Source organism: Lepidochelys kempii, chromosome 10, assembly GCF_965140265.1.
Source record: "Lepidochelys kempii isolate rLepKem1 chromosome 10, rLepKem1.hap2, whole genome shotgun sequence".
NCBI lineage: Eukaryota > Metazoa > Chordata > Testudines > Cheloniidae > Lepidochelys > Lepidochelys kempii.
In genome coordinates, this window is record NC_133265.1 from 66,211,935 (window position 1) to 66,235,587 (window position 23,653).

Sequence of the window (23,653 nt, forward strand, 5' to 3'; positions counted from 1 at the left end):
GGAAAAAGTAACTTAAATAATCAAACCTTTCTGAACACTGATAGTCTGCTGGTTACTCTTAATGTGTTTTGGCTTCCAATTCACCTCACTCTTTAGCTTTGAATAAGAGCCATCAGTATTTGACATAATTATGAATCGTGTATACCCTTGCTCTGAGTGTTATGGGAGCTTTTGTCTGTGGAAAGCTAAAGAAAATAGGTGAGAGTTAGTGTGAAGTGCCAAAATCTCTTGCCAGGTTTGATTACATCAGCCTGCCAGTCTTCTGATAGGAGTGACTCATCCAAAGGTTTTCCTATACTTTATCATTCTGCACTACAGATCTTACAGTGGCACAGCTGTACTGCTGCAGCAATGTCACTGTAAGGTCTCTTGTATAGCGGCTCTATGCTGATGGGAGAGGGCTCTCCTTTGGGCATAATTAAACCATCCCAAACAAGCAGTGGTACCTATGTCAGCGGGAGATGTTGTCCCGCTGACATAGTGCTGTCCACAACAGTGCTTCTGTTGATTGAAATGTTTGTTGGTTGGGGGGTACTTTTTTCACGCCCCGATCAACAAAAGTTTTACCGACAAAAGTGCTAGGATAGACATAACCCTAGAAAGGTGTAACTGAGGTTCAGATAGTTCTTTTATAGGCATGAAAATTCTAACTTTTTTCCGCTGCCTCTGCAATAAAAAGATTTGTCCCCTTTAATTACTCCATGCATCCAAGTACAATGAGATTAATGACTACAAATGTAAAAATAAAATGTAATATATAATCCTGTACAGGTGCTGCTGTGGTCGCTTGGTCAGGCAACATGCTTGCTTTACGGCGAGTCTTGCCATGAAATATACAGATGTCAAACTGGGTGAAAATTTTAATAGGGAAATAGAAGAATGGTCAGTGGAAAAACACACAGAACAGAGTTCAACTGATGCTTATGGTGTCATTAACTTTCAAGGTGGCTCTCATTCGTGCAGAGCAAAGGTATGTACAAAATGACTTTTTGTCCTTCCCTTGACCCATTGGCAAAGATGTTTGGATACGCCATTTAAATCTTGAAATGAAAGGTTTGGCAAGCAGATGAAATGCCTATACCTGTGTTGTGAGAGGATAGCCTCCCTACTATCAGTAGGAGTCCTTCTCTTTAGTCCAGTGGTGTCCAAACTTTTCCTGTTGTCCCCTTCAGCCCCCCCTTACCAGTAATGGAATCTGTCTGTGCCCCATCTCCTCTGCTGCACAGTTGGCTCAGCAGAGGTGCTTGGGCTGAATGCAGAACTGGGGGTGGGGAAGGAGCTGTGGTTAGAGGCAGAGCCGGGCTGGGGGGCGGAGTGAAGTTGTGGCTGGGGCCGAAGCTGGGCTGGGGCTGGAGTCGAGCTGCGGCTGAGGCTGAGGCTGGGGCTGGGCTGGAGGCAGAGCGGAGCTGGGTGGCACTCCCTCCCTTCCCCCTGTAGGGGTGGCCCGGTCCCTACTGCATGCATACTCTGGACGTTCTTCCACGCCCCCCTAAGGGGGGCATGCCCCACAGTTTGGGGACTACTGCTCTAGTCAGTAATTTTTAAACCAAAGACAACACATGTGACTTACCAAAAGGCTGGCTAGCTTCATGTAAAGTCTTCGCTGCAAATAAGGAGAGGCTGGTAGGTTTAGAAAAAAACAAACAAACATTGTTATATAGTCTGAGCCTTTTGTGTGTGAAATCTCAGTTATGAAAGTGAGGTCCCTCGTTCATGCCACCCTTCCCAATTGTGTAAATCATAATGAAAGTCTGATTTACTTAGTTGTGCCACTCACTACCACAATAATGTTTTTGTCACACATCCGTTCTAAAGCCAGTATTTAAACGCTTTTCAAACCTGTGCTGTAAAAGTGACCTCTACTTGGAGTTGTGGGTTGGTGAGATACGTGCTTGTTTTTGTTTAACAAACCTTTAAATAAACCTGCTAATGAGGTCTCAAATCTGCTAATTAAGTCTCAAAGTAAACGGAAACTTTAAAAAAGAAAAGTCTGAATGCAACAGACGTTGGTTACTAGAAATACCATGTTTTCTCTGACTATAACCTTTTTGTGAAAGGTATGATTAACTTCTGCTAAATTTCTTCTATTAATGCTTGTGGTGGATTGAAAGTCATGGAGACTGAAGTAGTCCATTTATCCACAGAAACAGCTACATCATGGATAACAGCACTGCAAGTTTCCCTCTCCCTGACTTGCAGTGTACCTCAACCCTGTCTTGGAGGAACCACTTCTAGGAGTGGAAAAAATAGTTGTCTCCATGTTCTTTCGTTATTTGGCACCTCTGCTGAGATTGCCAACTAATTAGTACCAATTGTGGTGATGGTGGTATTAGTGTGGACCCCTGCCCGCTGGGAACTGATCTGAGTAAGGTTTCACTTCTGCCCATTTGCTCCCTCTTCCCTGTATGGCCTATGTTAGGGATGTAGCATAATTCTTAACTCCATTACCCCGACATCCTCTCTGGAAGATGTGGGAGTAATGCGGGGGATGGGGAGAATGGTTGTATGTTTTTTCACAATTGGAATATCTTTTTACATGGGATATACATACAGAAAATACATTCAGCCTCAGCAATTGAACTGGTCATATTTTGGCAATATTTTAGATTTTCATTAATATACTCAAATTTAGAAATGTTCATGAAATTGTCTCACAAAAGTTTGTAGAACGCAGTGTTATTGTGTTGGGCCTACGTGTAACCTACCTACAGCCTTCGTCAGTCCTTCAAAATCTTATAGCCATTGTCTACTTGAATTTTTGGAGAACCTGCAAATACTTGTTCCAGGTCTTATAATCCATTGTTCATAAAGTATGACAGACGCATATTTTTCTGTAGCTCAGGATTCAATAGTATTTGTTCTCATGAATCTTCCTAATCAATTTAATGGTTTATTATAGGAACCTACTAACGCTCACAACTTATTTTTTTGTCTTAGTATGTACGATTGTCATATGACACTAAACCTGAAGCCATTCTACAACTTATTCTTAAAGAATGGCAAATGGAGCTGCCCAGACTTGTTATCTCTGTACATGGGGGGATGCAGAAATTTGAACTTCATCCACGCATCAAACAGTTGCTTGGCAAAGGTCTTATTAAAGCTGCAGTAACAACAGGTGCCTGGATTATAACTGGAGGAGTGAACACAGGTAAATAAATAAAGTATAAATTTTATATAATATAAACCTTCAAATAACAGTACAGACTCATGTGCACAGTTTAACCACATTCTAGTTCTTTAAATAAAGGTAAGCAGATTCCAGAATGACTGTCTAGTCGGAGGAACACAATATTTATATCTCTAAAATACTGTCTAAAATTTGACTGACTTTACAGTTAAACAAATTAAAGTGTTTGAATTTTATTTTGAGCATATGAACTTAAATCTTGTGGTATTATGTAACAATATAGAACATGTAAATTGTGTGAAAAGTGTATGTTGCTTCAAAATATGCAGTACTGTAGTGCGACTTGTCTTCTGCCCTGACAAGACTGACTGGCATATATGTTGTAAAGTTACTAGAAATTCTCAGTACTCTGTTACTGTTAATATATGTTTTGTGCACAGAAGGTCTTTCTTTATGCTGTCAACTAAATGAGTTCTCTAATCTTCACAGTAATTGGTGAGGTTAATGCTAATAGGATGTAGTTTCAATATACAGAATGTTTTCTTGTGTATGAACAGGTGTTGCAAAACATGTTGGTGATGCCCTGAGAGAACATGCTTCCAGATCATCTCGAAAGATTTGCACTATTGGGATAGCCCCATGGGGGGTGATTGAAAACAGAAATGACCTTGTTGGAAGAGACGTAAGAATGAGCTTATCAAGTTGAAATAACTTTTAACTGCATGATCTTTTGTATATGTGTTTTAATAATCTGCTCAGGTTTGCTGTCCCTCTGCCTTTTGTGATACAGAGGTACTTCTACCTTTGCTCTGGGAGATATAGGGACATCTGTTGTGATTTACAGAGGAGTTACTGCTGTAAGAAATTATGAAACGCTAATTCAATAGAGTAGACTGTTGTACACTTGTATGTCCCCAAAGAGCAGGTTAGAGTAGACACAGAATTTCCAGAAAACTTACTCTGTGATCTGAGAACAAGCATAAGAAATTATAGGTCTATGGAAAAGTTTCCAAAAAGTTACAAAACCTGACATTACCGTAGTGGGGAGATCTTCAAAGTAGCAAAGAGATAAAGGAGCACAAGTCCCATAGACAGTAAATGAAATGTGTGTTCCTAAACTCTTTAGAGGGATATTCAAGTGTCTAGGGATTTAGGGTTGGATTCTGCATTCTTTTAATTTAGGGAGCAAAGTGGACTTAAAGCAGTGGGAAATGGCCAGTGGCAATGGCCAGCCCTTTCCACGTGTGGGAACTCTCTACTAGCAGAGGTGGCTCTTCTGTCTCCTGTGCTAGCTGCCCATCTCACACTTCGTGCAGGGGAGCAAGGTGAGAAATACACATAGCAAAGCAGAGCTCCCCTTTGCCTGATCCTCTCCCTGGCATAAACTAGAGCTGCTTCCTTGCAGCTCAACTTGGGCCACAGCCATGCAGCTCAGGATTCAGGGAGGGAGTCACTCCGTGATTAGAGCTCTCTACCCACTCCATTGCCTGAATAGAGTTTTGGCAGGTTGGAGAATGAGTTACGCAGAATGAAAGTTCTTTCTCTCCCTTCATAACTGCATAGTCACCACTGCACTATTGTAACTTTAACTAGAAAGTCAGACGTTATGTAAACTACTTCTTAAAATTGTCCTCTCCATCTTGAGACTCAACTCTGAAAAGGATATTTCAAGTTGTCTGCAGCTATAACACAGAGAGCTTGGTAGATGTCTTCATGGATTCAGGCATATACTTTTTGCTGTCTGTTTTGTTCTTATCTGCAGTCAGGGTTTTAATTTGCTAGAGGCCCCCTCTTTATAGCACTTTAGAGCAGAATTACTGTGTTGTACAGTAACCTGCTTTCCTGCAAAAATGCAGCCTATAGGCAGAGCTGCTGGGTGAAGACGTGTGCTGACAGGTGTCCTTCAAGGTCTGCTCACTTGGCGCCCTAGGCAGTCGCCTAGTCTGCCTAGTGCTTGCACTGGCCCTGCCCGACAGACCCCCTGGAACTCCTACGCCTACCCAACCCCCCCTGTTCCCCGTCCCCTGGCCGCCCCTCCAGAACCTCCACCCCCTTTAACCGCTCCTTGCTCCTTATCCAACCCCTCCTCCCAGCCCCAGCCTGGCCCCCTTACCATGTATGTAATGGTATGTATGGATACCGCATGGCCTGCTGGAGCTCGCAGCCCCACCCCCTTATCATGCCGCTGAAAGCGGCAGGAGCTGCAGAGCTGCCCAGGAGTGGTCCAGAGCGCTGGCAGCGCGGCATGCTGAGGCTCTGCGAGAGCAGGGAAGGCCGGGGAGGGACCTGGGGAGCCATAACAATTTTTAACAACCGGTTCTAAAACTGGTTCAAAATTTAACAACTGGTTCGCACGAACCAGTGCGAACCGGCTCTAGCTCACCACAGCCTTTAACTTTTAACCAGACCAAATAGCCAAAATTGTGGTGATCAGACTGGCACTTGGCAAATCATGCCTGTTGTATGTTGTTTTTTAGGTTGTTGCTCCATATCAAACTCTGTTAAATCCTCTAAGCAAACTAAATGTCCTAAATAATCTCCATTCCCATTTCATATTGGTGGATGATGGAACAGTTGGAAAGTATGGAGCAGAAGTTAACTTGCGAAGAGAACTGGAAAAAACTATCAATTTGCAGCGGATCCATGCAAGTAAGTGATCATAATGTCTTGGCAATGACTAATGTTGCTCTGTTCTATTGAAAAATATTACGCACACACACACACACACACACAAACTATGCTTTAAAAAACCCCCACATTATTAAGGTTGTGAAGTGAAGCTCTCACAAGTTAGGAAATGGCAGAATCCAGGTTGCCTTACTACTGTAATGTCTCTTTCTTGTGTGTTTTTTTTCCTGACAGCTCTGTTTTAAACTAAATCAACATAAAGTAGAACCTCAGTTACGAACACATCAGGAATGGAGGTTGTTCATACCTCTGAAATGTTCATAACTCTGAACAAAACGTTATGGTTGTTCTTTCAAAAGTTTACAACTGAATATTGAATTAATACAGCTTTGAAACTTACTATGCAGAAGAAAAATACTGCTTTCCTTTTTTTTTTTTTTTTAGTAGTTTACGTTTAACACAGTACTGTACTGCATTTGCTTTTTTTCCTCTGCTGTTGCCTGATTGCGTACTTCTGGTTCCAAGTGAGGTGTGTGGTTGACTGGTCAGTTTGTAACTCTGGTGTTCGTAACTCCAAGGTTCTACTGTATTCATATAGTAAACATCCCAGTAGCTAGGTCAACATACAGTATTCATAAATTAAAATATTTCCAGATCTGTAACAAAAAAACCTGCTAATTTTTGGTGTCCAGTTTGAGGCATTTTAGGACCTGATTTTTCAGAATACTTAACATTATACTCTACTTTTATATGTTGAAAGCACAATCCCCACTGACTTCACTTGTAGTTGTGAGTGCCCTGCCTTCTGCAAATCAGACTGCAGCATCTCAAGTCATGCATCTAGAAAATTAGAAACACACCATCACACACAAAGCCCATCCCTGCAAAATTTCAAGTCTCCAAAGCATGGGGACATTAAAGTGTCTTAAAAAAAAGGCTGCTAGAAATGGCTGAACTCTTTTGGCTGAAATACCCTCTTCTCTCTCTCTCCCCCTCCCCCGGCCCCCCAAATCATCATTCTGGGGTGGACACCTGGCATAGAATATTTTAGCCAAAGAGTTGAAGTTAGTCAAAGGTGTAAGAAACGGCCAACAAGGTTGCCCAACAATTCCCTTTATGAGCCCCTAATAGGTGGTGCTGCCAGTTCCATGTATAATGAAACATCTGAGGCTAAGCTTCCCTCTTTCAGTTTTCCTAAAAATTTATCCTACTTCACAGCCATTACTGTGTCTGACAAATTGATCTAACTGAACCAAAGTGGACACAAGATCCCTCTTGAAGGAAACTTAAAGGTGCAAGCAAAACCGATATAACCAGTTTTAAACTGTGTCCACCCAGGAATACGCACCAGTTTAACAAAACTGGTTTTTAAACTGATCTAAGTTAAACTGGTGCAACCTCTGTGTGTAAACAAGCCCTGAATTTAAGACACTTTCAGGAACCCAGTTGCCCATGGAAAATCCATGTCTTGGCTTTTCTGGACATCACTTCAGCTGCTGACTTGAACCCTAGGCACTGCTTATGGATTCTTACTGACCCTGCTGCAGCTAGGAGGCTTCTTTCGTGGCCCACTGGGGCTGGCACTGGCCACCAGCCAGTTCTAGAATTGGCAGTGTAGCATCACTAGATCTAGCCAGGATGTATCACCTAAGGCTTTGGAGTGAGTAGGTCGTACGTCTGGCCCCGCAAGTACTGGTAGCCCTCACTAATCTGATTAGCCATTTTCTCTGAAGCTAATCACTTGTAGTTTCATGATAGGGGATGACTGGGAAATTTGAATTAAGGGTCACTGCTATTTAGGGGAAGGAACCCCAGGCATTTTGTGCTGATCTGCATTCTCCTGTATTAAATTAACATAAAGGTATCTGTCCTTTAAGAATATTTCTCTAGTTAGTGCCTCATATTTAAGGCTAAGATTTAGTCATGGGTATTTTTACTAAAAGTCATGGACAGGTCATGGGCAATAAACAAAAATTCACAGCCCCTGACCTGTCCATGACCTGTACTATAAATACTCCTGACTAAATCTTAGGTGCAGAAGTCATGGAAGTTTCGGAAAGTCATGTCATCTGTGACTTCCGTGAAGACTCGCAGCCTTACTCGTAATCCTTAGTCACATGAAGACTGATCTGCACCTGTCAGCTATATACTTTTTTCCCCTTCCTGTAGAAACTGTGTTTTGTAGCTTTGCAAAAAAAATCAATAAACAAAAATTGATATTGTGTTTCTTTAAAAATATTTTGTCTAGTAGTTGAAGAGAGATCCCCATGTGAGGGCTCATGTTGTTATAAAACACTCCCATTTTCTATATTTATGGTTATAGATCTATCAAAGTAATAAAGTTATGATTCTTGAATTCCATTGAGTTTATATGATTTCTTAGCAATAGGAGTATGTTCTCCACACATATACTCTTATTTGAGACTGTGAGAATGTCTGCTAATCAGCATTTTAATTTTTGTCCATTTCAGTATTTTTCTGATTAAGTAGTTAGCAAAGGTTTATAATGTATTTTATATGACTGATTATAAAATTATTTCAAACTGGAAGCAGTGATCTCCTCAGACTGTGTAACTGAGGACTTCTATTGTTTTTCCGACAGAGGCAATCTGTCCTCATTTGATTTTATGGGGATCTCATCTATATGTGTCCAGCTTTAATGTAATTTTTCTTGGATACAACTCCAGAGTGCCTTACCATAACTTCCAACAGCTGTCTTTTGTTGGATATTCTGATAAAAACTATTTGTGCTATGTAGCCTAGTTCATTTAACAATTTTAGAGTATTGGAATGCAAAAAAAAGTAACTGTTTACTACCTGAATGTTTTTAAAGACTGAAATGTAGCCAACAAATTTGTTGTTGTAGAGGATAATTCCATTCTGTCCCCCTCCTTGCCATCCTGTTTACTAATTTACAAAACTAACAGTTTTTGATATACAGTAGTGTGACAAGTTGGCCACATAAACTAGTTTTGTTGGCAAAAATTCCCTGATTTTATTTCAAGTTGCCTGGTAACTAGAGTAGAATATTTAAAAATGAGAGTCAAGAATCAGAAAGAGAAGTAGCGAGTGTCAGTGACCCGCAAAACACCATTGATAATGAAACCATTACTGATAAGAATGTACTTGAAGGCCCTGAAAATGTTATTCTAGTTTTTGACATCTTTCCCTCTCTGAAGAATTCCAGACAGTTTTCACATCATGCTATATTCCTTTATATATATTTTAAAAGATTAGTAACGTGAATACAGGCACTATTCACGTTACTAATCTTTTAAAAATTAGCTTGTTACAAAGTATGCATTTTTTTCATAGTGACAATGTGCTTTTGTGAGGCAGAAAAGGATTATGGTTCATCTTCTAATCTTATTGTTTTAACAAGTGGTATAAAATACCGTGAAGCAAGACTGGGCGTTAATATGATGTGTTCATGCACTGTGTAAGTTGTTGGCTGTATATTCACATACAAATATCGTAATGATCTCAACTGCTGTAGCAAAGCAATTATATGTGAGATGTAGTAACGTTTTCATGTTACTTGAAGATCTGAAGTAAACTTAGAAAAGCTTGCATCACAGCACATTGGTAAAGCTTGGATCAAAGAACATGATTTTTTTTTTTTTTTTAAAGGAAGTTTAATTTTGACTTCAATACTGATTTGATGTTTTTTTACCTTTTTGTAGGAATTGGACAGGGTGTCCCTGTGGTAGCACTGATATTTGAAGGTGGTCCCAATGTTATCCTCACAGTTTTGGAATACCTTCAAGAAAGTCCTCCAGTGCCAGTAGTAGTATGTGAGGGAACTGGGAGAGCTGCAGACATACTGGCATATGTTCACAAGCAAACAGAAGAGGGAGGGTAAGCCTACATACGATTAATACTTTGACTAATAGTGCTAGACTTGTTTGAGAGCACTTCCCATTAACAAACTGGTGTAGGAGCCTCATGTTCATGAAAGTCAGAGCAATGACTTAAATCATGCACTCTGGCCAAACTTCCCACACAGCTGTATCAGTAAACCTCAGTCCTGAGCTGCCACACTGTTTTGCTTCTAGATTCCTCCTGAGCAGAGACTGCCAGTCATGCCAGATTTTGTAAATTGTGTGGTGCTTTTGTAATGCTTCCAAGGGACAGTAGGATGAAGTCCCCAAACTCATTTTTGCTTGTGACTGAAATCAGAATTGAACCAGAATTCTCAGAGACACAAGACTAATGTAGTCCCACTATGTTACCAAGCTACCTGAAAATACCACTTGAAAGTATTTTAGTTGTCAGACCGTTTCATTTAATGAGCTGTATGTACAGTAAGAGCTTGACTGAAAAGAGAGAGGAAATGATTCTGTATGAACTGTTTGAAAACAAATTCACCTTAAGACTATTCTGATGGTGTGTGATGTGGCTGCCCACTTGTTCCATACAGGAAAAACAATGCATTTGTGCTCCATGCGCCTCACTGGCTTCCAGTTAGTTTTCAGGTATACATAAAGCATTAAATATGTAGGGTCCTATTTGTCAGAGACTGCCTTTCCTATTGTGATTCTGAGGCAGTAGAGATGAGATGAGGAGCTAAAACTAAGAGCATGCTAGTTTTAATTGTGAAGGAGATGGGAGGCAGGACATATTCAGAGAGAGGGAGTTCAATTTTTGAGTTCACTTTGGTCCCGTTGATCTGCCAAAGCCCAGATTTTATCACCAGGTCATGCTACACAACCTAGCTGTTCTCTTAGGATTTTACTGGAGGTTATTGGGTGGTGGAGGTGCTAAGCTGGTTTCGGAGACTGTGGGAAAAGTCTGTTTGTATGGCCCTTAGGAAGAAGGGGTACTTACTTGAGTTTTGGACAGTTGTTATAATTATATTGGTAAAGCTCTTACATGGACCCAGAGCTTTTGGATAGGCATGTCTTAGACCATTTGAAATATATATTTATTGACAAGCTTACAGTTCATGTATAACAATATGGGCTTTTGGTTGTTTTTGTAATCTTAGAAATATTCCTGATGGAGCAGAACCTGAAATCATTTCAACCATCAAAAAGACATTTAATTTCGGTCAGAGTGAGGCAGTTCATCTGTTTCAGACGTTGTTGGAATGTATGAAAAAAAAAGAACTTGTAAGTGGATTTCAGCATAGGAAGCCTTTTATTTCAAGCATGTGCACTTGTAAGATCTAATTTTAGATTCATCTCAGATTGTTTGGATCAGTCAGGGTCCATCTTTATGGGATGGAATCTGAACAACTAGGGAAGATAGAATGACCCCAAATAAAAGTCAAACTCCAATTTTCTTGTTCATTTTTTAATACCTTTGGTCAAGTGATTCTGCTTACTGTGATTACATATGATGATCAATGATGGTTTTGTAACCAGACGTGTAGAAGAGCTCGGTGTAAGCTTGATAGCTTTCTCTTTAATCAACACAAAATGGTGTAATAAAAGATATTTTACAATATAAAATGAACCCAAGATGTTGTAATTAAAGAAGTATATTGTTGCTACATAGAGGCCCAAAAACTGAAATAATTTTTTAATGTTATTTGGTCAGTATTATGGTAAAATGTTTAGTCTTAGTGGCCATGATTCAGGAAAGTATTCCCTAATCAGCAGGGTAATTGAGCACATTCTTAATTTTAAGCACAAACATAAAGTGCTATTGAAGTCAATGGAATTTAGGTGTTTTGCTTATGGGGTGGTGTTTTGAAAACTGCTTAGCTGCTTTACTAATTAAGATGGATGTAAGTACATACTTAAGTATGTTTCTGAATGAGGGCAATAGCATCCCATACGCTAATCCCAATCTTGTATCAGTATTTAAACACATGAGCTAACAAAGTTCTCATAAACTCAAACTGATTTTAGATTTTTATGTTCTTTATGGTGAAAGGCTTATCCCTTGTGCTACAAAATATAGAGGAGATACTGTTTTTAAAAGTGAGATGGAATACTTATTTCAATATTATGCATTTTGTTTGTTTTTTTTAATAAAACAGATTACCGTATTCCATATTGGGTCAGATGAACATCAAGATATTGATGTTGCAATACTTACAGCGCTGCTAAAAGGTGAGGTTTTAAATTTAAAGGCATTTAATAACCCCAAAATTGCACTTTAGTGATATGAGGGAAAATGTAACTGTTTATATAGTACAAAGAAAAGGAGTACTTGTGGCACCTTAGAGACTAACCAATTTATTTGAGCATAAGCTTTCGTGAACTACAGCTCACTTCATCGGATGCATACTGTGGAAAATACAGAAGATGTTTGTTTTTATACACACAAATCATGAAAAAATGGGTGTTTATCACTACAAAAGGTTTTGTCTCCCCCCACCCCACTCTCCTGCTGGTAATAGCTTATGTAAAGTGATCACTCTCTTTACAATGTGTATGATAATCAAGGTGGGCCATTTCCAGCACAAATCCAGGGTTTAACAAGAACGTGGGGGGGAGGGGTAGGAAAACAAGGGGAAATAGGTGACCTTGCATAATGACTTAGCCACTCCCAGTCTCTATTCAAGCCTAAGTTAATTGTATCCAATTTACAAGTTAATTCCAATTCAGCAGTCTCTCGCTGGAGTCTGGATTTGAAGTTTTTCTGTTGTAATATCACAACTTTCATGTTTGTAATCGTGTGACCAGAGAGATTGAAGTGTTCTCCGACTGGTTTATGAATGTTACAATTCTTGACATCTGATTTGTGTCCATTTATTCTTTTACGTAGAGACTGTCCAGTTTGACCAATGTACATGGCAGAGGGGAATTGCTGGCACATGATGGCATATATCACATTGGGAGATGTGCAGGTGAACAAGCCTCTGATAGTGTGGCTGATGTTAATTGGCCCTGTGATGGTGTCCCCTGAATAGATATGTGGGCACAGTTGGCAATGGGCTTTGTAGCAAGGACAGGTTCCTGGGTTAGTGGTTCTGTTGTGTGGTATGTGGTTGCTGGTGAGTATTTGCTTCAGGTTGGGGGGCTGTCTGTAGGCAAGGACTGGCTTATCTCCCAAGATTTGTGAGAGTGTTGGGTCATCCTTCAGGATAGGTTGTAGATCCTTGATAATGCATTGGAGGGGTTTTAGTTGGGGGCTGAAGGTGACGGCTAGTGGCATTCTGTTATTTTCTTTGTTAGGCCTGTTCTGTAGTAGGTGACTTCTGGGAACTCTTCTGGCTCTATCAATCTGTTTCTTCACTTCCACAGGTGGGTATTGTAGTTGTAAGAATGCTTGATAGAGATCTTGTAAGTTTTTGTCTCTGTCTGAGGGGTTGGAGCAAATGCGGTTGTATCGCAGAGCTTGGCTGTAGACAATGGATCGTGTGGTGTGGTCAGGGTGAAAGCTGGAGGCATGTAGGTAGGAATAGCGGTCAGTAGGTTTCCGGTATAGGGTGGTGTTTATGTGACCATTGTTTATTAGCACTGTAGTGTCCAGGAAGTGGATCTCTTGTGTGGACTGGACCAGGCTGAGGTTGATGGTGGGATGGAAATTGTTGAAATCATGGTGGAATTCCTCAAGAGCGTCTTTTCCATGGGTCCAGATGATGAAGATGTCATCAATATAGCGCAAGTAGAGGAGGGGTGCTAGGGGACGAGAGCTGAGGAGGCGTTGTTCTAAGTCAGCCATAAAAATGTTGGCATACTGTGGGGCCATGCGGGTACCCATAGCAGTGCCGCTGATTTGAAGGTATACCAACTGTTTGAAGGTTGAAGGTTTTTTGAAGGTTTTGAAGGATTTGAAGGTTGCCAGCTGTGCCCACATATCTATTCAGGGGACACCATCATAGGGCCTAATAACATCAGCCACACTATCAGAGGCTCGTTCACCTGCACATCTCCCAATGTGATATATGCCATCATGTGCCAGCAATGCCCCTCTGCCATATACATTGGTCGAACTGGACAGTCTCTACGTAAAAGAATAAATGGACACAAATCAGATGTCAAGAATTAGAACATTCATAAACCAGTCGGAGAACACTTCGGTCTCTCTGGTCACACGATTACAGACATGAAAGTTGCGATATTACAACAGAAAAACTTCAAATCCAGACTCCAGCGAGAGGCTGCTGAATTGGAATTCATTTGCAAATTGGATACAATTAACTTAGGCTTGAATAGAGACTGGGAGTGGCTAAGTCATTATGCAAGGTCACCTATTTCCCCTTGTTTTCCTACCCCTCCCCCCCACGTTCTTGTTAAACCCTGGATTTGTGCTGGAAATGGCCCACCTTGATTATCATACACATTGTAAGGAGAGTGGTCACTTTACATAAGCTATTACCAGCAGGAGAGTGGGGTGCGGGGAGAGAAAACCTTTTGTAGTGATAAACACCCATTTTTTCATGATTTGTGTGTATAAAAACAAACATCTTCTGTATTTTCCACAGTATGCATCCGACGAAGTGAGCTGTAGCTCATGAAAGCTTATGCTCAAATAAATTGGTTAGTCTCTAAGGTGCCACAAGTCCTCCTTTTCTTTTTGCGAATACAGTCTAACACGGCTGCTACTCTGAAACCTGTCATATAGTACAGTGATATTTATGTATTTTTTGTTTAAATTTTTCCAAAGTGAGTAATTGTTCTGTTACAGCTACTTACTTATGACATGGATATATGGTGTTAAGTAATAAAAACAATGTATTCTAATTTTATGTGTTTCCTTTGGGGTAAAAATATTTGTTTCAAACAGTTTTTGGGTGTCTTAATGTGTAATATCCCACCTTAAAATTTGAAAACTTCTGAAATAAGGCTTCATTTTATGAGCAACTTAAATTATAAATATACATTCTTTGTTTGTTTGATTTAGGTACAAATGCTTCTGCATTTGACCAGCTTGTCCTTACACTGGCGTGGGACAGAGTTGATATTGCCAAAAATCATGTTTTTGTTTATGGACAACAGTGGCTGGTATGTAAATATTCTAGATTAAACATAGTGGTACTTTATAGGACAGAAGCTAAATTATTTCAAAAAATGAACCTTTTGATTCTGTAGAAATAGTAGAATATTGACATTTTTAGGAGAGCAATTTCTGGACATTTAGCTACTTCGTTTCTTTACTTATCTAAAATTATTGGATTTTTTTTTAATGTGCTAAATGTTCCAAGTACCAGGGGAAAAATATTCAGTACAAAAGATTAAAACTTAACTCTCTTATTTATCATGAGCTGTAACATCTAAAGATACCTCAACTCATTAGCTTCTTCTGCTTTCATATTACATGATCTCATAAAGCTCTTTAAAAAGAAGCCAGTGGAACAGATTCTGGTCGTCAATTGGAAGAAACATACATTGGGTATTAAACAGCGGCGTCTTTCTTTTCTTTTGTTGTCTGTGGCTTGTAAATTGGCTTGGGTACTAAGGTTCAGATTTTGGTTTTCCATTAATAAAACAACCTTACAGTACTTCGCAGTCAAACCACAGGGACATTGTTGGAACTAATGGCAGTTCTGACCTTGTTTGTTTTTCGAAACAACTTGTCAAAAGTTGTTAAATACCCTCTCACTATTTCCTTGCTTACCTTACCTTAAATGAGACTGTTTTAATTTAGTTCTGCTGGATAAGTAGAGGTACATTTACCTCAGTAATAGCCTTTGAATAAGTAATTCATTTACCACTCTCCCCTCCCCTTCCCCCCATCCCCGTCAGGTTGGATCCCTGGAACAGGCTATGTTAGATGCCCTTGTGATGGATCGAGTTGCATTTGTGAAACTTCTTATTGAAAATGGAGTAAGCATGCACAAGTTCCTTACAATTCCCAGGCTGGAAGAGCTTTACAACACAGTAAGTTAATGACAATTGTAGAGCATTTTATATACTGTATTCAATTTATAAAGTCACAGCTGTAAACTTGTCATAATTAGAAAAATTTGTAAAAATAGCTGTTAGAAAATTCTTGGTTTGTATGCCTACTTATTTTTAAAGATGACCTAAAACATTGTTTTGATGGGCATTTATTCCTTATATTTAACTACTTTACTAGGTGATCATACTAACAGTAGGTGCAACATATAACCATGTATTTCTATGGTGATCCATTATAAAAGAACTAAAGTTTTAGGCATGCACTGAAGGAGATAAGAACACTCTGAGTGTCAGCATTTGACAACTAATCTGTACAAGAAGCCTTGAAACTCACTGGTTATCAAAGTTGCATGCAGGAGTCCCTGTGACCCAAGATGAGGTGTTCATGGAGGACAGCCATCTAATGAAAGAAACAATGTTTTATGCTTTTTAGCAGTTAATGTGCTTTACATCTTCAGAGTATTTTTACAAACACTATGGTAACTATATGACAGTTACTTTTGGCTCTTTCAAGGGAAATTAGAGGGTATAAATAATTTGAATTTTGTTTTAGAAAGCACAAAAATAATCTTTTTCTGTAAGTGAGTGTCTAGTGATTAAAGCAAAGGATTAGGAACTAGGAGACCAGGTTCTGTACCCAATTCTGTAAATAGTTTAACTTTGTCCAAAAAAAAAAAAAAAAAAAATTGTCTCTACCCAGTTTCCTCATCTGTAAAATGTGAGCAATATTTATCTTTATAAACCACTCTCAAAGTAAAAGATACTATATAAAGGCAATATACTATTGCCATATGTAAATAAATAGTTAACGATTAATATTTGTTAAAGTGTTTAAATATTTAATATATAGCATTTCACACTTTTAAGTGAATTGTACAGAGATGATTTCACACACTGCTGATGTACAACCACTTCTGGGATGGACCATGGCAAATGTTCTAACAGCAACGCTATACAGCAGTTTGGGAAATGAAGACTGTTGTATCAAAGTAAAAACTACTTTTACTTAGTAACTTACCACATGACAAATTCTTTACTCAATTATTTTCATTTTTAAATTCTGTAAACATGAATGGAATTGATTTCTGTGGTTTAAAAGAGCTAAAAAGTAAAATTATACATAAAATTTTGCAATAATCCATACATTGATGAGTGGTGGTCCATACTGTGGATGTGAGACAAGAGCTAGTACATTGACCTGCGCTCGCTTGCTCTCTCTCTCTCTCACTCACACTTTCTTGCGCTCTCTCTCTCACTCACACTTTCTTGCGCTCTCTCTCTCAGGGTTACAAAATCAGAAAGGAAAACCAGAAACAAAGGGCAAATGCTTAGCACATAGTATTGCTAGATGGTGGACTATTTGTATCTGATGGTTGCTAACAGTTTAGAGAGAGAACTTCTTTCATTAAGGTCAATATGCAAATTTTTTTTTTTTTTTGCTTTTGCTTCCATGTTTTCATGTCCGTCTTGCATATTTAAGATCACTTATAATTTAACTGTCCAAAATTCTGTCTTGTCTTGTCTTTTTTTCTCTGTGTGTGTGTAAAGAAACAAGGCCCAACTAACCCAACACTCTTTCACCTTGTTCGGGATGTCAAACAGGTATGCTTTAAACTTGTATCAAACAACTGTGAAATAAGATGTTTTGCTAGCAGTTTGTCTTAGTGTTTTAGACTGTTAGGTTTATTTTAATATCAACAACAGTTAGCCAATCCTAATTTTATTAATTACCTATGTGTATCTTAAACCCAGATTTTGAAAGAGCATGCAGTCAGGTGGGATGGGAGAATTGATTCTGAGAAGTAGATGATATTACTGTGGCCACACTGAAAGCATTTTCACAACAGTTTCAGAAGGATGATTTGTGGTGATAAGTTAGTAGGTGTGTACCTATAATTAAAGATCAAGGGTAAAATTTTCAAAAGCGCTTTAAGTAAAAATCAGTGGGATAATAAAATTTTAGTCCAAGCAAAACTCCAGATCCACAGGCCTTATGCCATGTGATCATTGATTTAAGACTCGACTGCCATTACAGCAACAGTAGTGGCTGAAATGGTATTCTAGAGCAATATGCAAAGGGAAATGGATGAGGATCATCCTAGTCAGCTACCTTCTTCAGCCATCTCCTTGTTTAAGAGTCTTGTGAAAGAGTCTTGAGCCTGATGAAAGAGGAAACTGAACTAGGATTAGTTTTTGTTCTGTAAGATTCTGTTCCCAAAAGAGAAGATACTAGTACTACAAACTGTTAGTTTCCATTTGCAGTAAGCACCATCTTTAGAGTGTTTTGGGCAAAAGAAGACTGACTGTTCCTAGTCTGTTACCCTTTTAGTGTCCAATTTTTCTTCCCTCAGAGATTGAATTACAGCAATAGTTAAATAAGGCCCAGTCTTGTAAAAACTCTGGGAAGAACTCCATTGATCTTAGTAAGAGCTCTGCTTGCAGAGTCACTGTGGATTGGACCAGTAGTAAAGCTAGTATCCAAGGAGCTTGTTCTATGAGGCAGAGCTCCCATTCTTCTTGTCAGATGTGGAGCTTGCCAATGTCATTTGCAGCAGCCTCATCAGTGGAGCGCAGAGCCCTCAGACCACCATCAAATCTGGTCAGAGGACAGTTGTCAGTGATGTGTGACATTGTCTGTCTTTGGCCACAGCTGCAGGTGGGATCCTCTTATTGGCCCCAGGTATGAAATCTGGCTGCACATTGACCCAGGTCTTTTGAAATCAGTTCAGAAGAACCCAGGAGTGGCATGGAGAAGAGTTTCTGATGTCAGCTGCAGTCCACTGGTTGGATCATTAGTTTTGCAGAGAAATCTGGACAGGGTAAATGGGCCCACACTGGTGCCTCAACAACAAGTGCACTCTTGGATGGTCAAAGAGATCTCTGCATAGTGGTAGGCTCAGGTTTGCCCTCATCTTCTCAACCATTCTGGCCATAGCCAGATGAATGTGTGCGGGAGTGACGATGCTTAACACGGGGAGCCATGGTACTGTTGTGGGTCAAATCATCCCAGTTACAATGCACGTGGTGGAGTGTAGTTGTGTGTCAGCCAACTTGATGTGAGACTGATTGAGCCAGACCGGAGCATTGTATTATGGTACAAAGTAACAGAAGGCTAAAACAGATAATTGAAGCATTTGAGCATTTGCTCACAGTGAAGTGCCAGCCAATTTGCTTGGAAGGTTGTTATGCTACCTCACCTTCGTCATGTTTTGCTCAGATGGTTAGGATAAGTGAGAGATCTATGTAGGATTACTCCTAGGTAGACTGGGTGGGATTTGTGTTTTCAAGTGGTGTCCATTGAGAAAGATATTTGGTTCTGGGACTGCTCTGGTGTTGTAAAGATGGAACATACTGAAAAGTGTCTTGGTCACACATGGAGGATAGGTCCATCAATGGCGTCCTTAGCCTCTGTTTGCCAGAAGCTGGGAATGGGCAATGGGATGGATCACTTGATTACCTGTTCTGTTCATTCCCTCTGAAGCACCTGGCATTGGCTACTGTCTGAAGACAGGATACTGGGCTAGATCGACCGTCAGTCTGACTGAGCATGGCTGTTCTTTTGTCCATGGTTGTAAATGCCAACCACTACAGTGATTGGCAATCTTAATCAAGTCAGTGTTTAGGGCGTATTCAAGTTCTGGCAACTGCTTGGACACCTAAGGCAAATGCCATCTGGTATGTGAACTTGCAGGACTGGGTAAACAGAAGATTGTTTGTATACAAGTTGAAAAGCATCGGGGCCAGCACAGAACCTTGGGGTAGACTGTTGGTTTGTCTTTTTCAAGCACTGTCTCTGTCTTCCATATACACTTGGAAACGTCTGTTGCGGATTAGAAGGTCAACAATGTTGACTACCCATGCTAGGAGTGCTCTTGACAATTTGACTAAGAGTACCATGTGCCAGACTGTGTCATATACTGCTTTCAGGTGCAGAAATACAACTCCCATCTTCAGTTGTTGTTTTTTTTAAAACTGTTTTCAGTGAATGTTGTCAAAGCTAGCATTTGATTGCAGGTGCTCTTCACCCTCTGAAAGCCTGCTTGCCAAATTCTGAGGATTGACTCACTCTTCCGCGCAACTCCCCAGAAGTGAAGACACTCCAGCTCTGTGAATGTCACAGACGACAGGGATATAGTTCAGTATCTTGCATCATTGTGGGTCTTTCCCCAGTTTCAGGAGAACAGTGACTTTTGACATTTGCCATGTCTTCATAAGTTACTCTTTGTTGACCATTTGTGTGAAGAACTGTGCCAGCCACTGATGAAGCACCTTGGTACTCATGTTTAGGAGCTCTGGCAGTATGTTGTCATAACCAGCAGCAGTGCTGCTCTTGATATCAGAATTTTGTCTAACTCTGTGCTGTGGACGACTCTGTGTTGCTGAGTGATGTTACTCCGATGGGACTGATGCTATTTGTCATGGACTTGTTTGACACATTCACCAGATGGCTAGCAGCTTGGTTTGGTGTGACAGGTGGTTCAGCTTAGGGCTGCTGATCTGCACCAAGATGACCAATCAAATTCCAGCATTTCCCATTTGAGTGAGTGACGTTTACATTCCAAATCATCTCTTTCCGTTGTGGCCGTCTGGCAGCATCCAGTGACCTGATTAGCTGATCAGGATTCACAATGACTGAGCAGTTTAGCACATTCAGCATCAGGGCATGGCATGTAGACTGGATGGTGGCCACCTAGTATGGACATGCAGGCGGCTTTGAAGATGTCTTTTTGGAGTCGACCGAAAGCTTTGTTGACCAGGATGCTGTGTGATGGTATGGTGATGACGCTTTTTACTAGAGCATCTGTGTACTTCTTCCAGTCTGCCTTCCTGGAGTTCTATTTCTATTTGTTAAAGGATCTAATGATTGGGAGTTGTGGATGTGCCAATGTGGATAATGAAAGGTTTGTGTTGGCTATGTGGGAGGTCTTCCAAGACCAGACATGATACATGTTGGGAGTGACTATCCACAGACGATACCCAGTTCAAATCAGGAAAATCTTCATGAGACCATCTGACTGAGTGGAAGGTGCCTCCCTGCTTTGCATCATGAATGAGGGCAAGATCATTGTTAGATGCCCACTCCACCAGTTAGTCTTCATTAGCATCTGATACCGGGTATCCCCAGTCAGGATGGTGGCTGTTGAAGTCCCCTACTTAGACACCTGGGAGTGCTAGTCTTGGCAGAACTTGCTGGTCCCAGTTAACATTCACTGGCTTGTAAACATTTTGCGATTTGGAAACCTCCCACCTGAATCATATCATAGTTACTAGCAGATGTAAATGGAGCTGCATCTGAGGTGTTTCACTGGATATAAATGGTGTGGCTGTGTTTGGCGTGTGGGGTGTGGCACAGCAGGTCAAAACTGATAATCTTGAAGCACCTTGCATCTTGCAGTGGCGATGTGCATCTCTTGTAGGCAGATGATGTCAATGTGGTGACAGGATAAATAGCTGATAATGCTGCGTTTGGCTGCTGACAATCCCTCGACACTGAGCTGCAATACTCTCCAGGCTAGCCCAATGTCTCAAATGTTAGGGAAGGGGAGGAGGAATTGCAACAGGAAAGTTGGTTTACAGGTGACAGAGATTCAGCCCTAGAAAGGACTTTGAATGCAGTCCACTGATTGGATCATTAGTTTCCCCGTTATGAACTGGGTACTCATGGGATGTGCAATGAGAATTCTGATCTGTTGCCCCCAGAATTCCCACTGAAGTTAAAAGATGTTTCACTGTGAGGTAAGGGTCTTCCATAGCCTTAACTTAATCCATGGAGTCTCATTAGAAGTATAGCTTGGCCAACACACTTGGTATCCCTAATGTAGTGTAAATGAGGGGCTTGAGAACTAGCATAACAATAAGATAAAGGCACTGATCTTTTGGGGCAAGTCCTACTTATCCTTATCCTTCCCTCATATGCATAATCTCTAGCAATTTTGAAGACTCTAGGCAGTGAAACCAATGTAGTGGGGAAGCAGAAGGGCCTAACACAGGATTTCTAATTGGTTGGGCAAGGTCATGACTAGGAGATTAGTATATTATGTATTCCTATTCCACCCTAGTTCACAGCCTGCTGAGGGAAGGAGAGACTAGAGCAGCACTCCAGGAATCTTCCACTTCAAGCCATAGAGGGGCAGAAAAGATACCATCACCCATATTCATCCCCAACACCTTCTCTTCTAACCTCACCCCCACACAAAAAAACAACCAAAAACAAATGTTAAGGAAACTTCCATGGGAAAATACTTTGTGTTCAAGTTCCAGAATTTGGAAGAAAATTGCTGATTATTATGAGGAATATAAATGGATTCTAGACAACTTTAAAGATGTGAGATACACTCGTAATGCAAAGGCTTATTGAAGCAAACAGATGATGCTGCTGTTTGGATCCTCTGGGCAAGAAAAAATAGAGCCATTCTAGCATACTCCTGTCCTTCCAAGGTCTACAGTTGTCAGTCATGTGTCATTGTCACACAGCTTGAAATGTTTGAATCTAAGCTGCTTGAATCTAAAAAATATCTTTCTGTTTAACTAAAATAGGTTAATAGCACTTGAGTTACAAAACCAAAAAATACATACAACCTCCAGATGGAAAATTACTGTACCTGACAAAGTAGAATCTACTCTGCTTTGAAATAGTTTTATATATTAAACCTCAAACAGGCGTTTAGAATGAAAGGCTTAACTCACTCGTTATCTAGAATTGACATACATGTGAAAGTGCTGTAAATAAGTTTAACTATGTTGTAATATATCTGCAACGCTAAGAGCAGTTTTATATTTCTAGGGAAACCTTCCTCCAGGATATAAAATCAACCTGATTGATGTAGGGCTTGTTATTGAATATTTGATGGGAGGAACCTACAGATGCACCTATACGCGAAAACGCTTTAGAGTCATATACAACAGTCTCAGTGGGAACAGTCGGGTATGTGGAGTTTGATAAGCTTAAAATGCTTTACATTTAGGAAAACATGTTTTTAAAAATGTCTAAACACCAACAACAGTTGACTGCTTGTGAAAATTATAGCCCAGTCTTGTAAATCTTTGTTACAGGACTGAAGCCATTAAGGGCAATGGGATTAGCTGTATGATTAAGAATTACTCATGTGAAAAATATTTTACTATTTAAGATTTTAGCTATCATATGGAGATCAAATTTATAATCCATGATAACCATTTCAGTTACATAATTTTTCAATTAAATAGTCGTACATTCGGCTTTGTATAGCTGTCTCATATAGTGTTTTTATCCAAATGTGTTAAGAAACTTAAAAACAACATTTAGCATCTTTTTTTTTCTCCTTTTTTTTATATTTTTTTTACTGCCAGCGGTCTGGGCGTAATCCTTCAAATAATACTCCTCAACTGCGTAAAAGCCATGAGTCTTTTGGTAACAGGGCAGATAAAAAAGAGAAAATGCGACATAATCATTTCATCAAAACTGCACAGCCTTACAAACCAAAGGTATGTTTGTGTCATAAGATTTCACCATTTTTTGATTGTAAATTCTTCAAGGTAAGAACCTAGAGTGAAATCCTGGCCCTACTGAAATTTGTGGCAAAATATAGTCAATAGATCCTCTGACTTCATACTTTTCTGTAAAATGCTTAGCCCATTGCAAGGGCTATATAAATAATGCATTTATTTTATTTTAAATATTATTTATAAGCAGTGGTATTTAAGGGCAAAAAACTCATCCTTGGTGTAACATCACTGAACGCAGTTACATCAGGGATGAATCTGTCCCATTGAAACTACCTGCATTAGTAAAGGTAGCAGGATTTGGCTCTAGGTTAGTAAAAAACTGTTACCAATGACAGGTTTCAGAGTAGCAGCCGAGTTAGTCTGTATCCGCAAAAGGAAAAGGAGTACTTGTGGCACCTTAGAGACTATCAAATATCCGATGAAGTGAGCTGTAGCTCACAAAAGCTTATGCTCAAATAAATTTGTTAGTCTCTAAGGTGCCACAAGTACTCCTTTTCTTGTTACCAAAGAGTTTCTTTATCCTACTTTAGGAATCTTTTAGTTCATTGCTGCTTTGTCCAATAATTTGCAAAACATATGGGCAATGTGTCCCAGATGTGAGCATGAATTAGCA

At 39.9% G+C, this 23,653-nt stretch overlaps 1 protein-coding gene across 5 annotated transcripts in view; it reads left to right on the plus strand.

Annotated features, from left to right (window-relative positions):
- TRPM7 (transient receptor potential cation channel subfamily M member 7) overlaps positions 1-23,653 on the plus strand; it is a 122,806-nt gene that overhangs the window by 48,868 nt on the left and 50,285 nt on the right. For 4 of the 5 annotated variants that reach the window (XM_073304021.1, XM_073304025.1, XM_073304023.1 and 1 more), the window contains exons 4-15: positions 772-970; positions 2,938-3,151; positions 3,688-3,812; positions 5,608-5,779; positions 9,442-9,616; positions 10,746-10,869; positions 11,745-11,817; positions 14,558-14,658; positions 15,400-15,534; positions 17,104-17,157; positions 22,340-22,480; positions 22,885-23,019. In XM_073304021.1, the coding sequence (XP_073160122.1) occupies positions 772-970; positions 2,938-3,151; positions 3,688-3,812; positions 5,608-5,779; positions 9,442-9,616; positions 10,746-10,869; positions 11,745-11,817; positions 14,558-14,658; positions 15,400-15,534; positions 17,104-17,157; positions 22,340-22,480; positions 22,885-23,019 (1,648 nt within the window). The remainder of the gene's footprint in view (positions 1-771; positions 971-2,937; positions 3,152-3,687; positions 3,813-5,607; positions 5,780-9,441; positions 9,617-10,745; positions 10,870-11,744; positions 11,818-14,557; positions 14,659-15,399; positions 15,535-17,103; positions 17,158-22,339; positions 22,481-22,884; positions 23,020-23,653) is intronic. The other variant, XM_073304022.1, reaches the window with a different exon arrangement.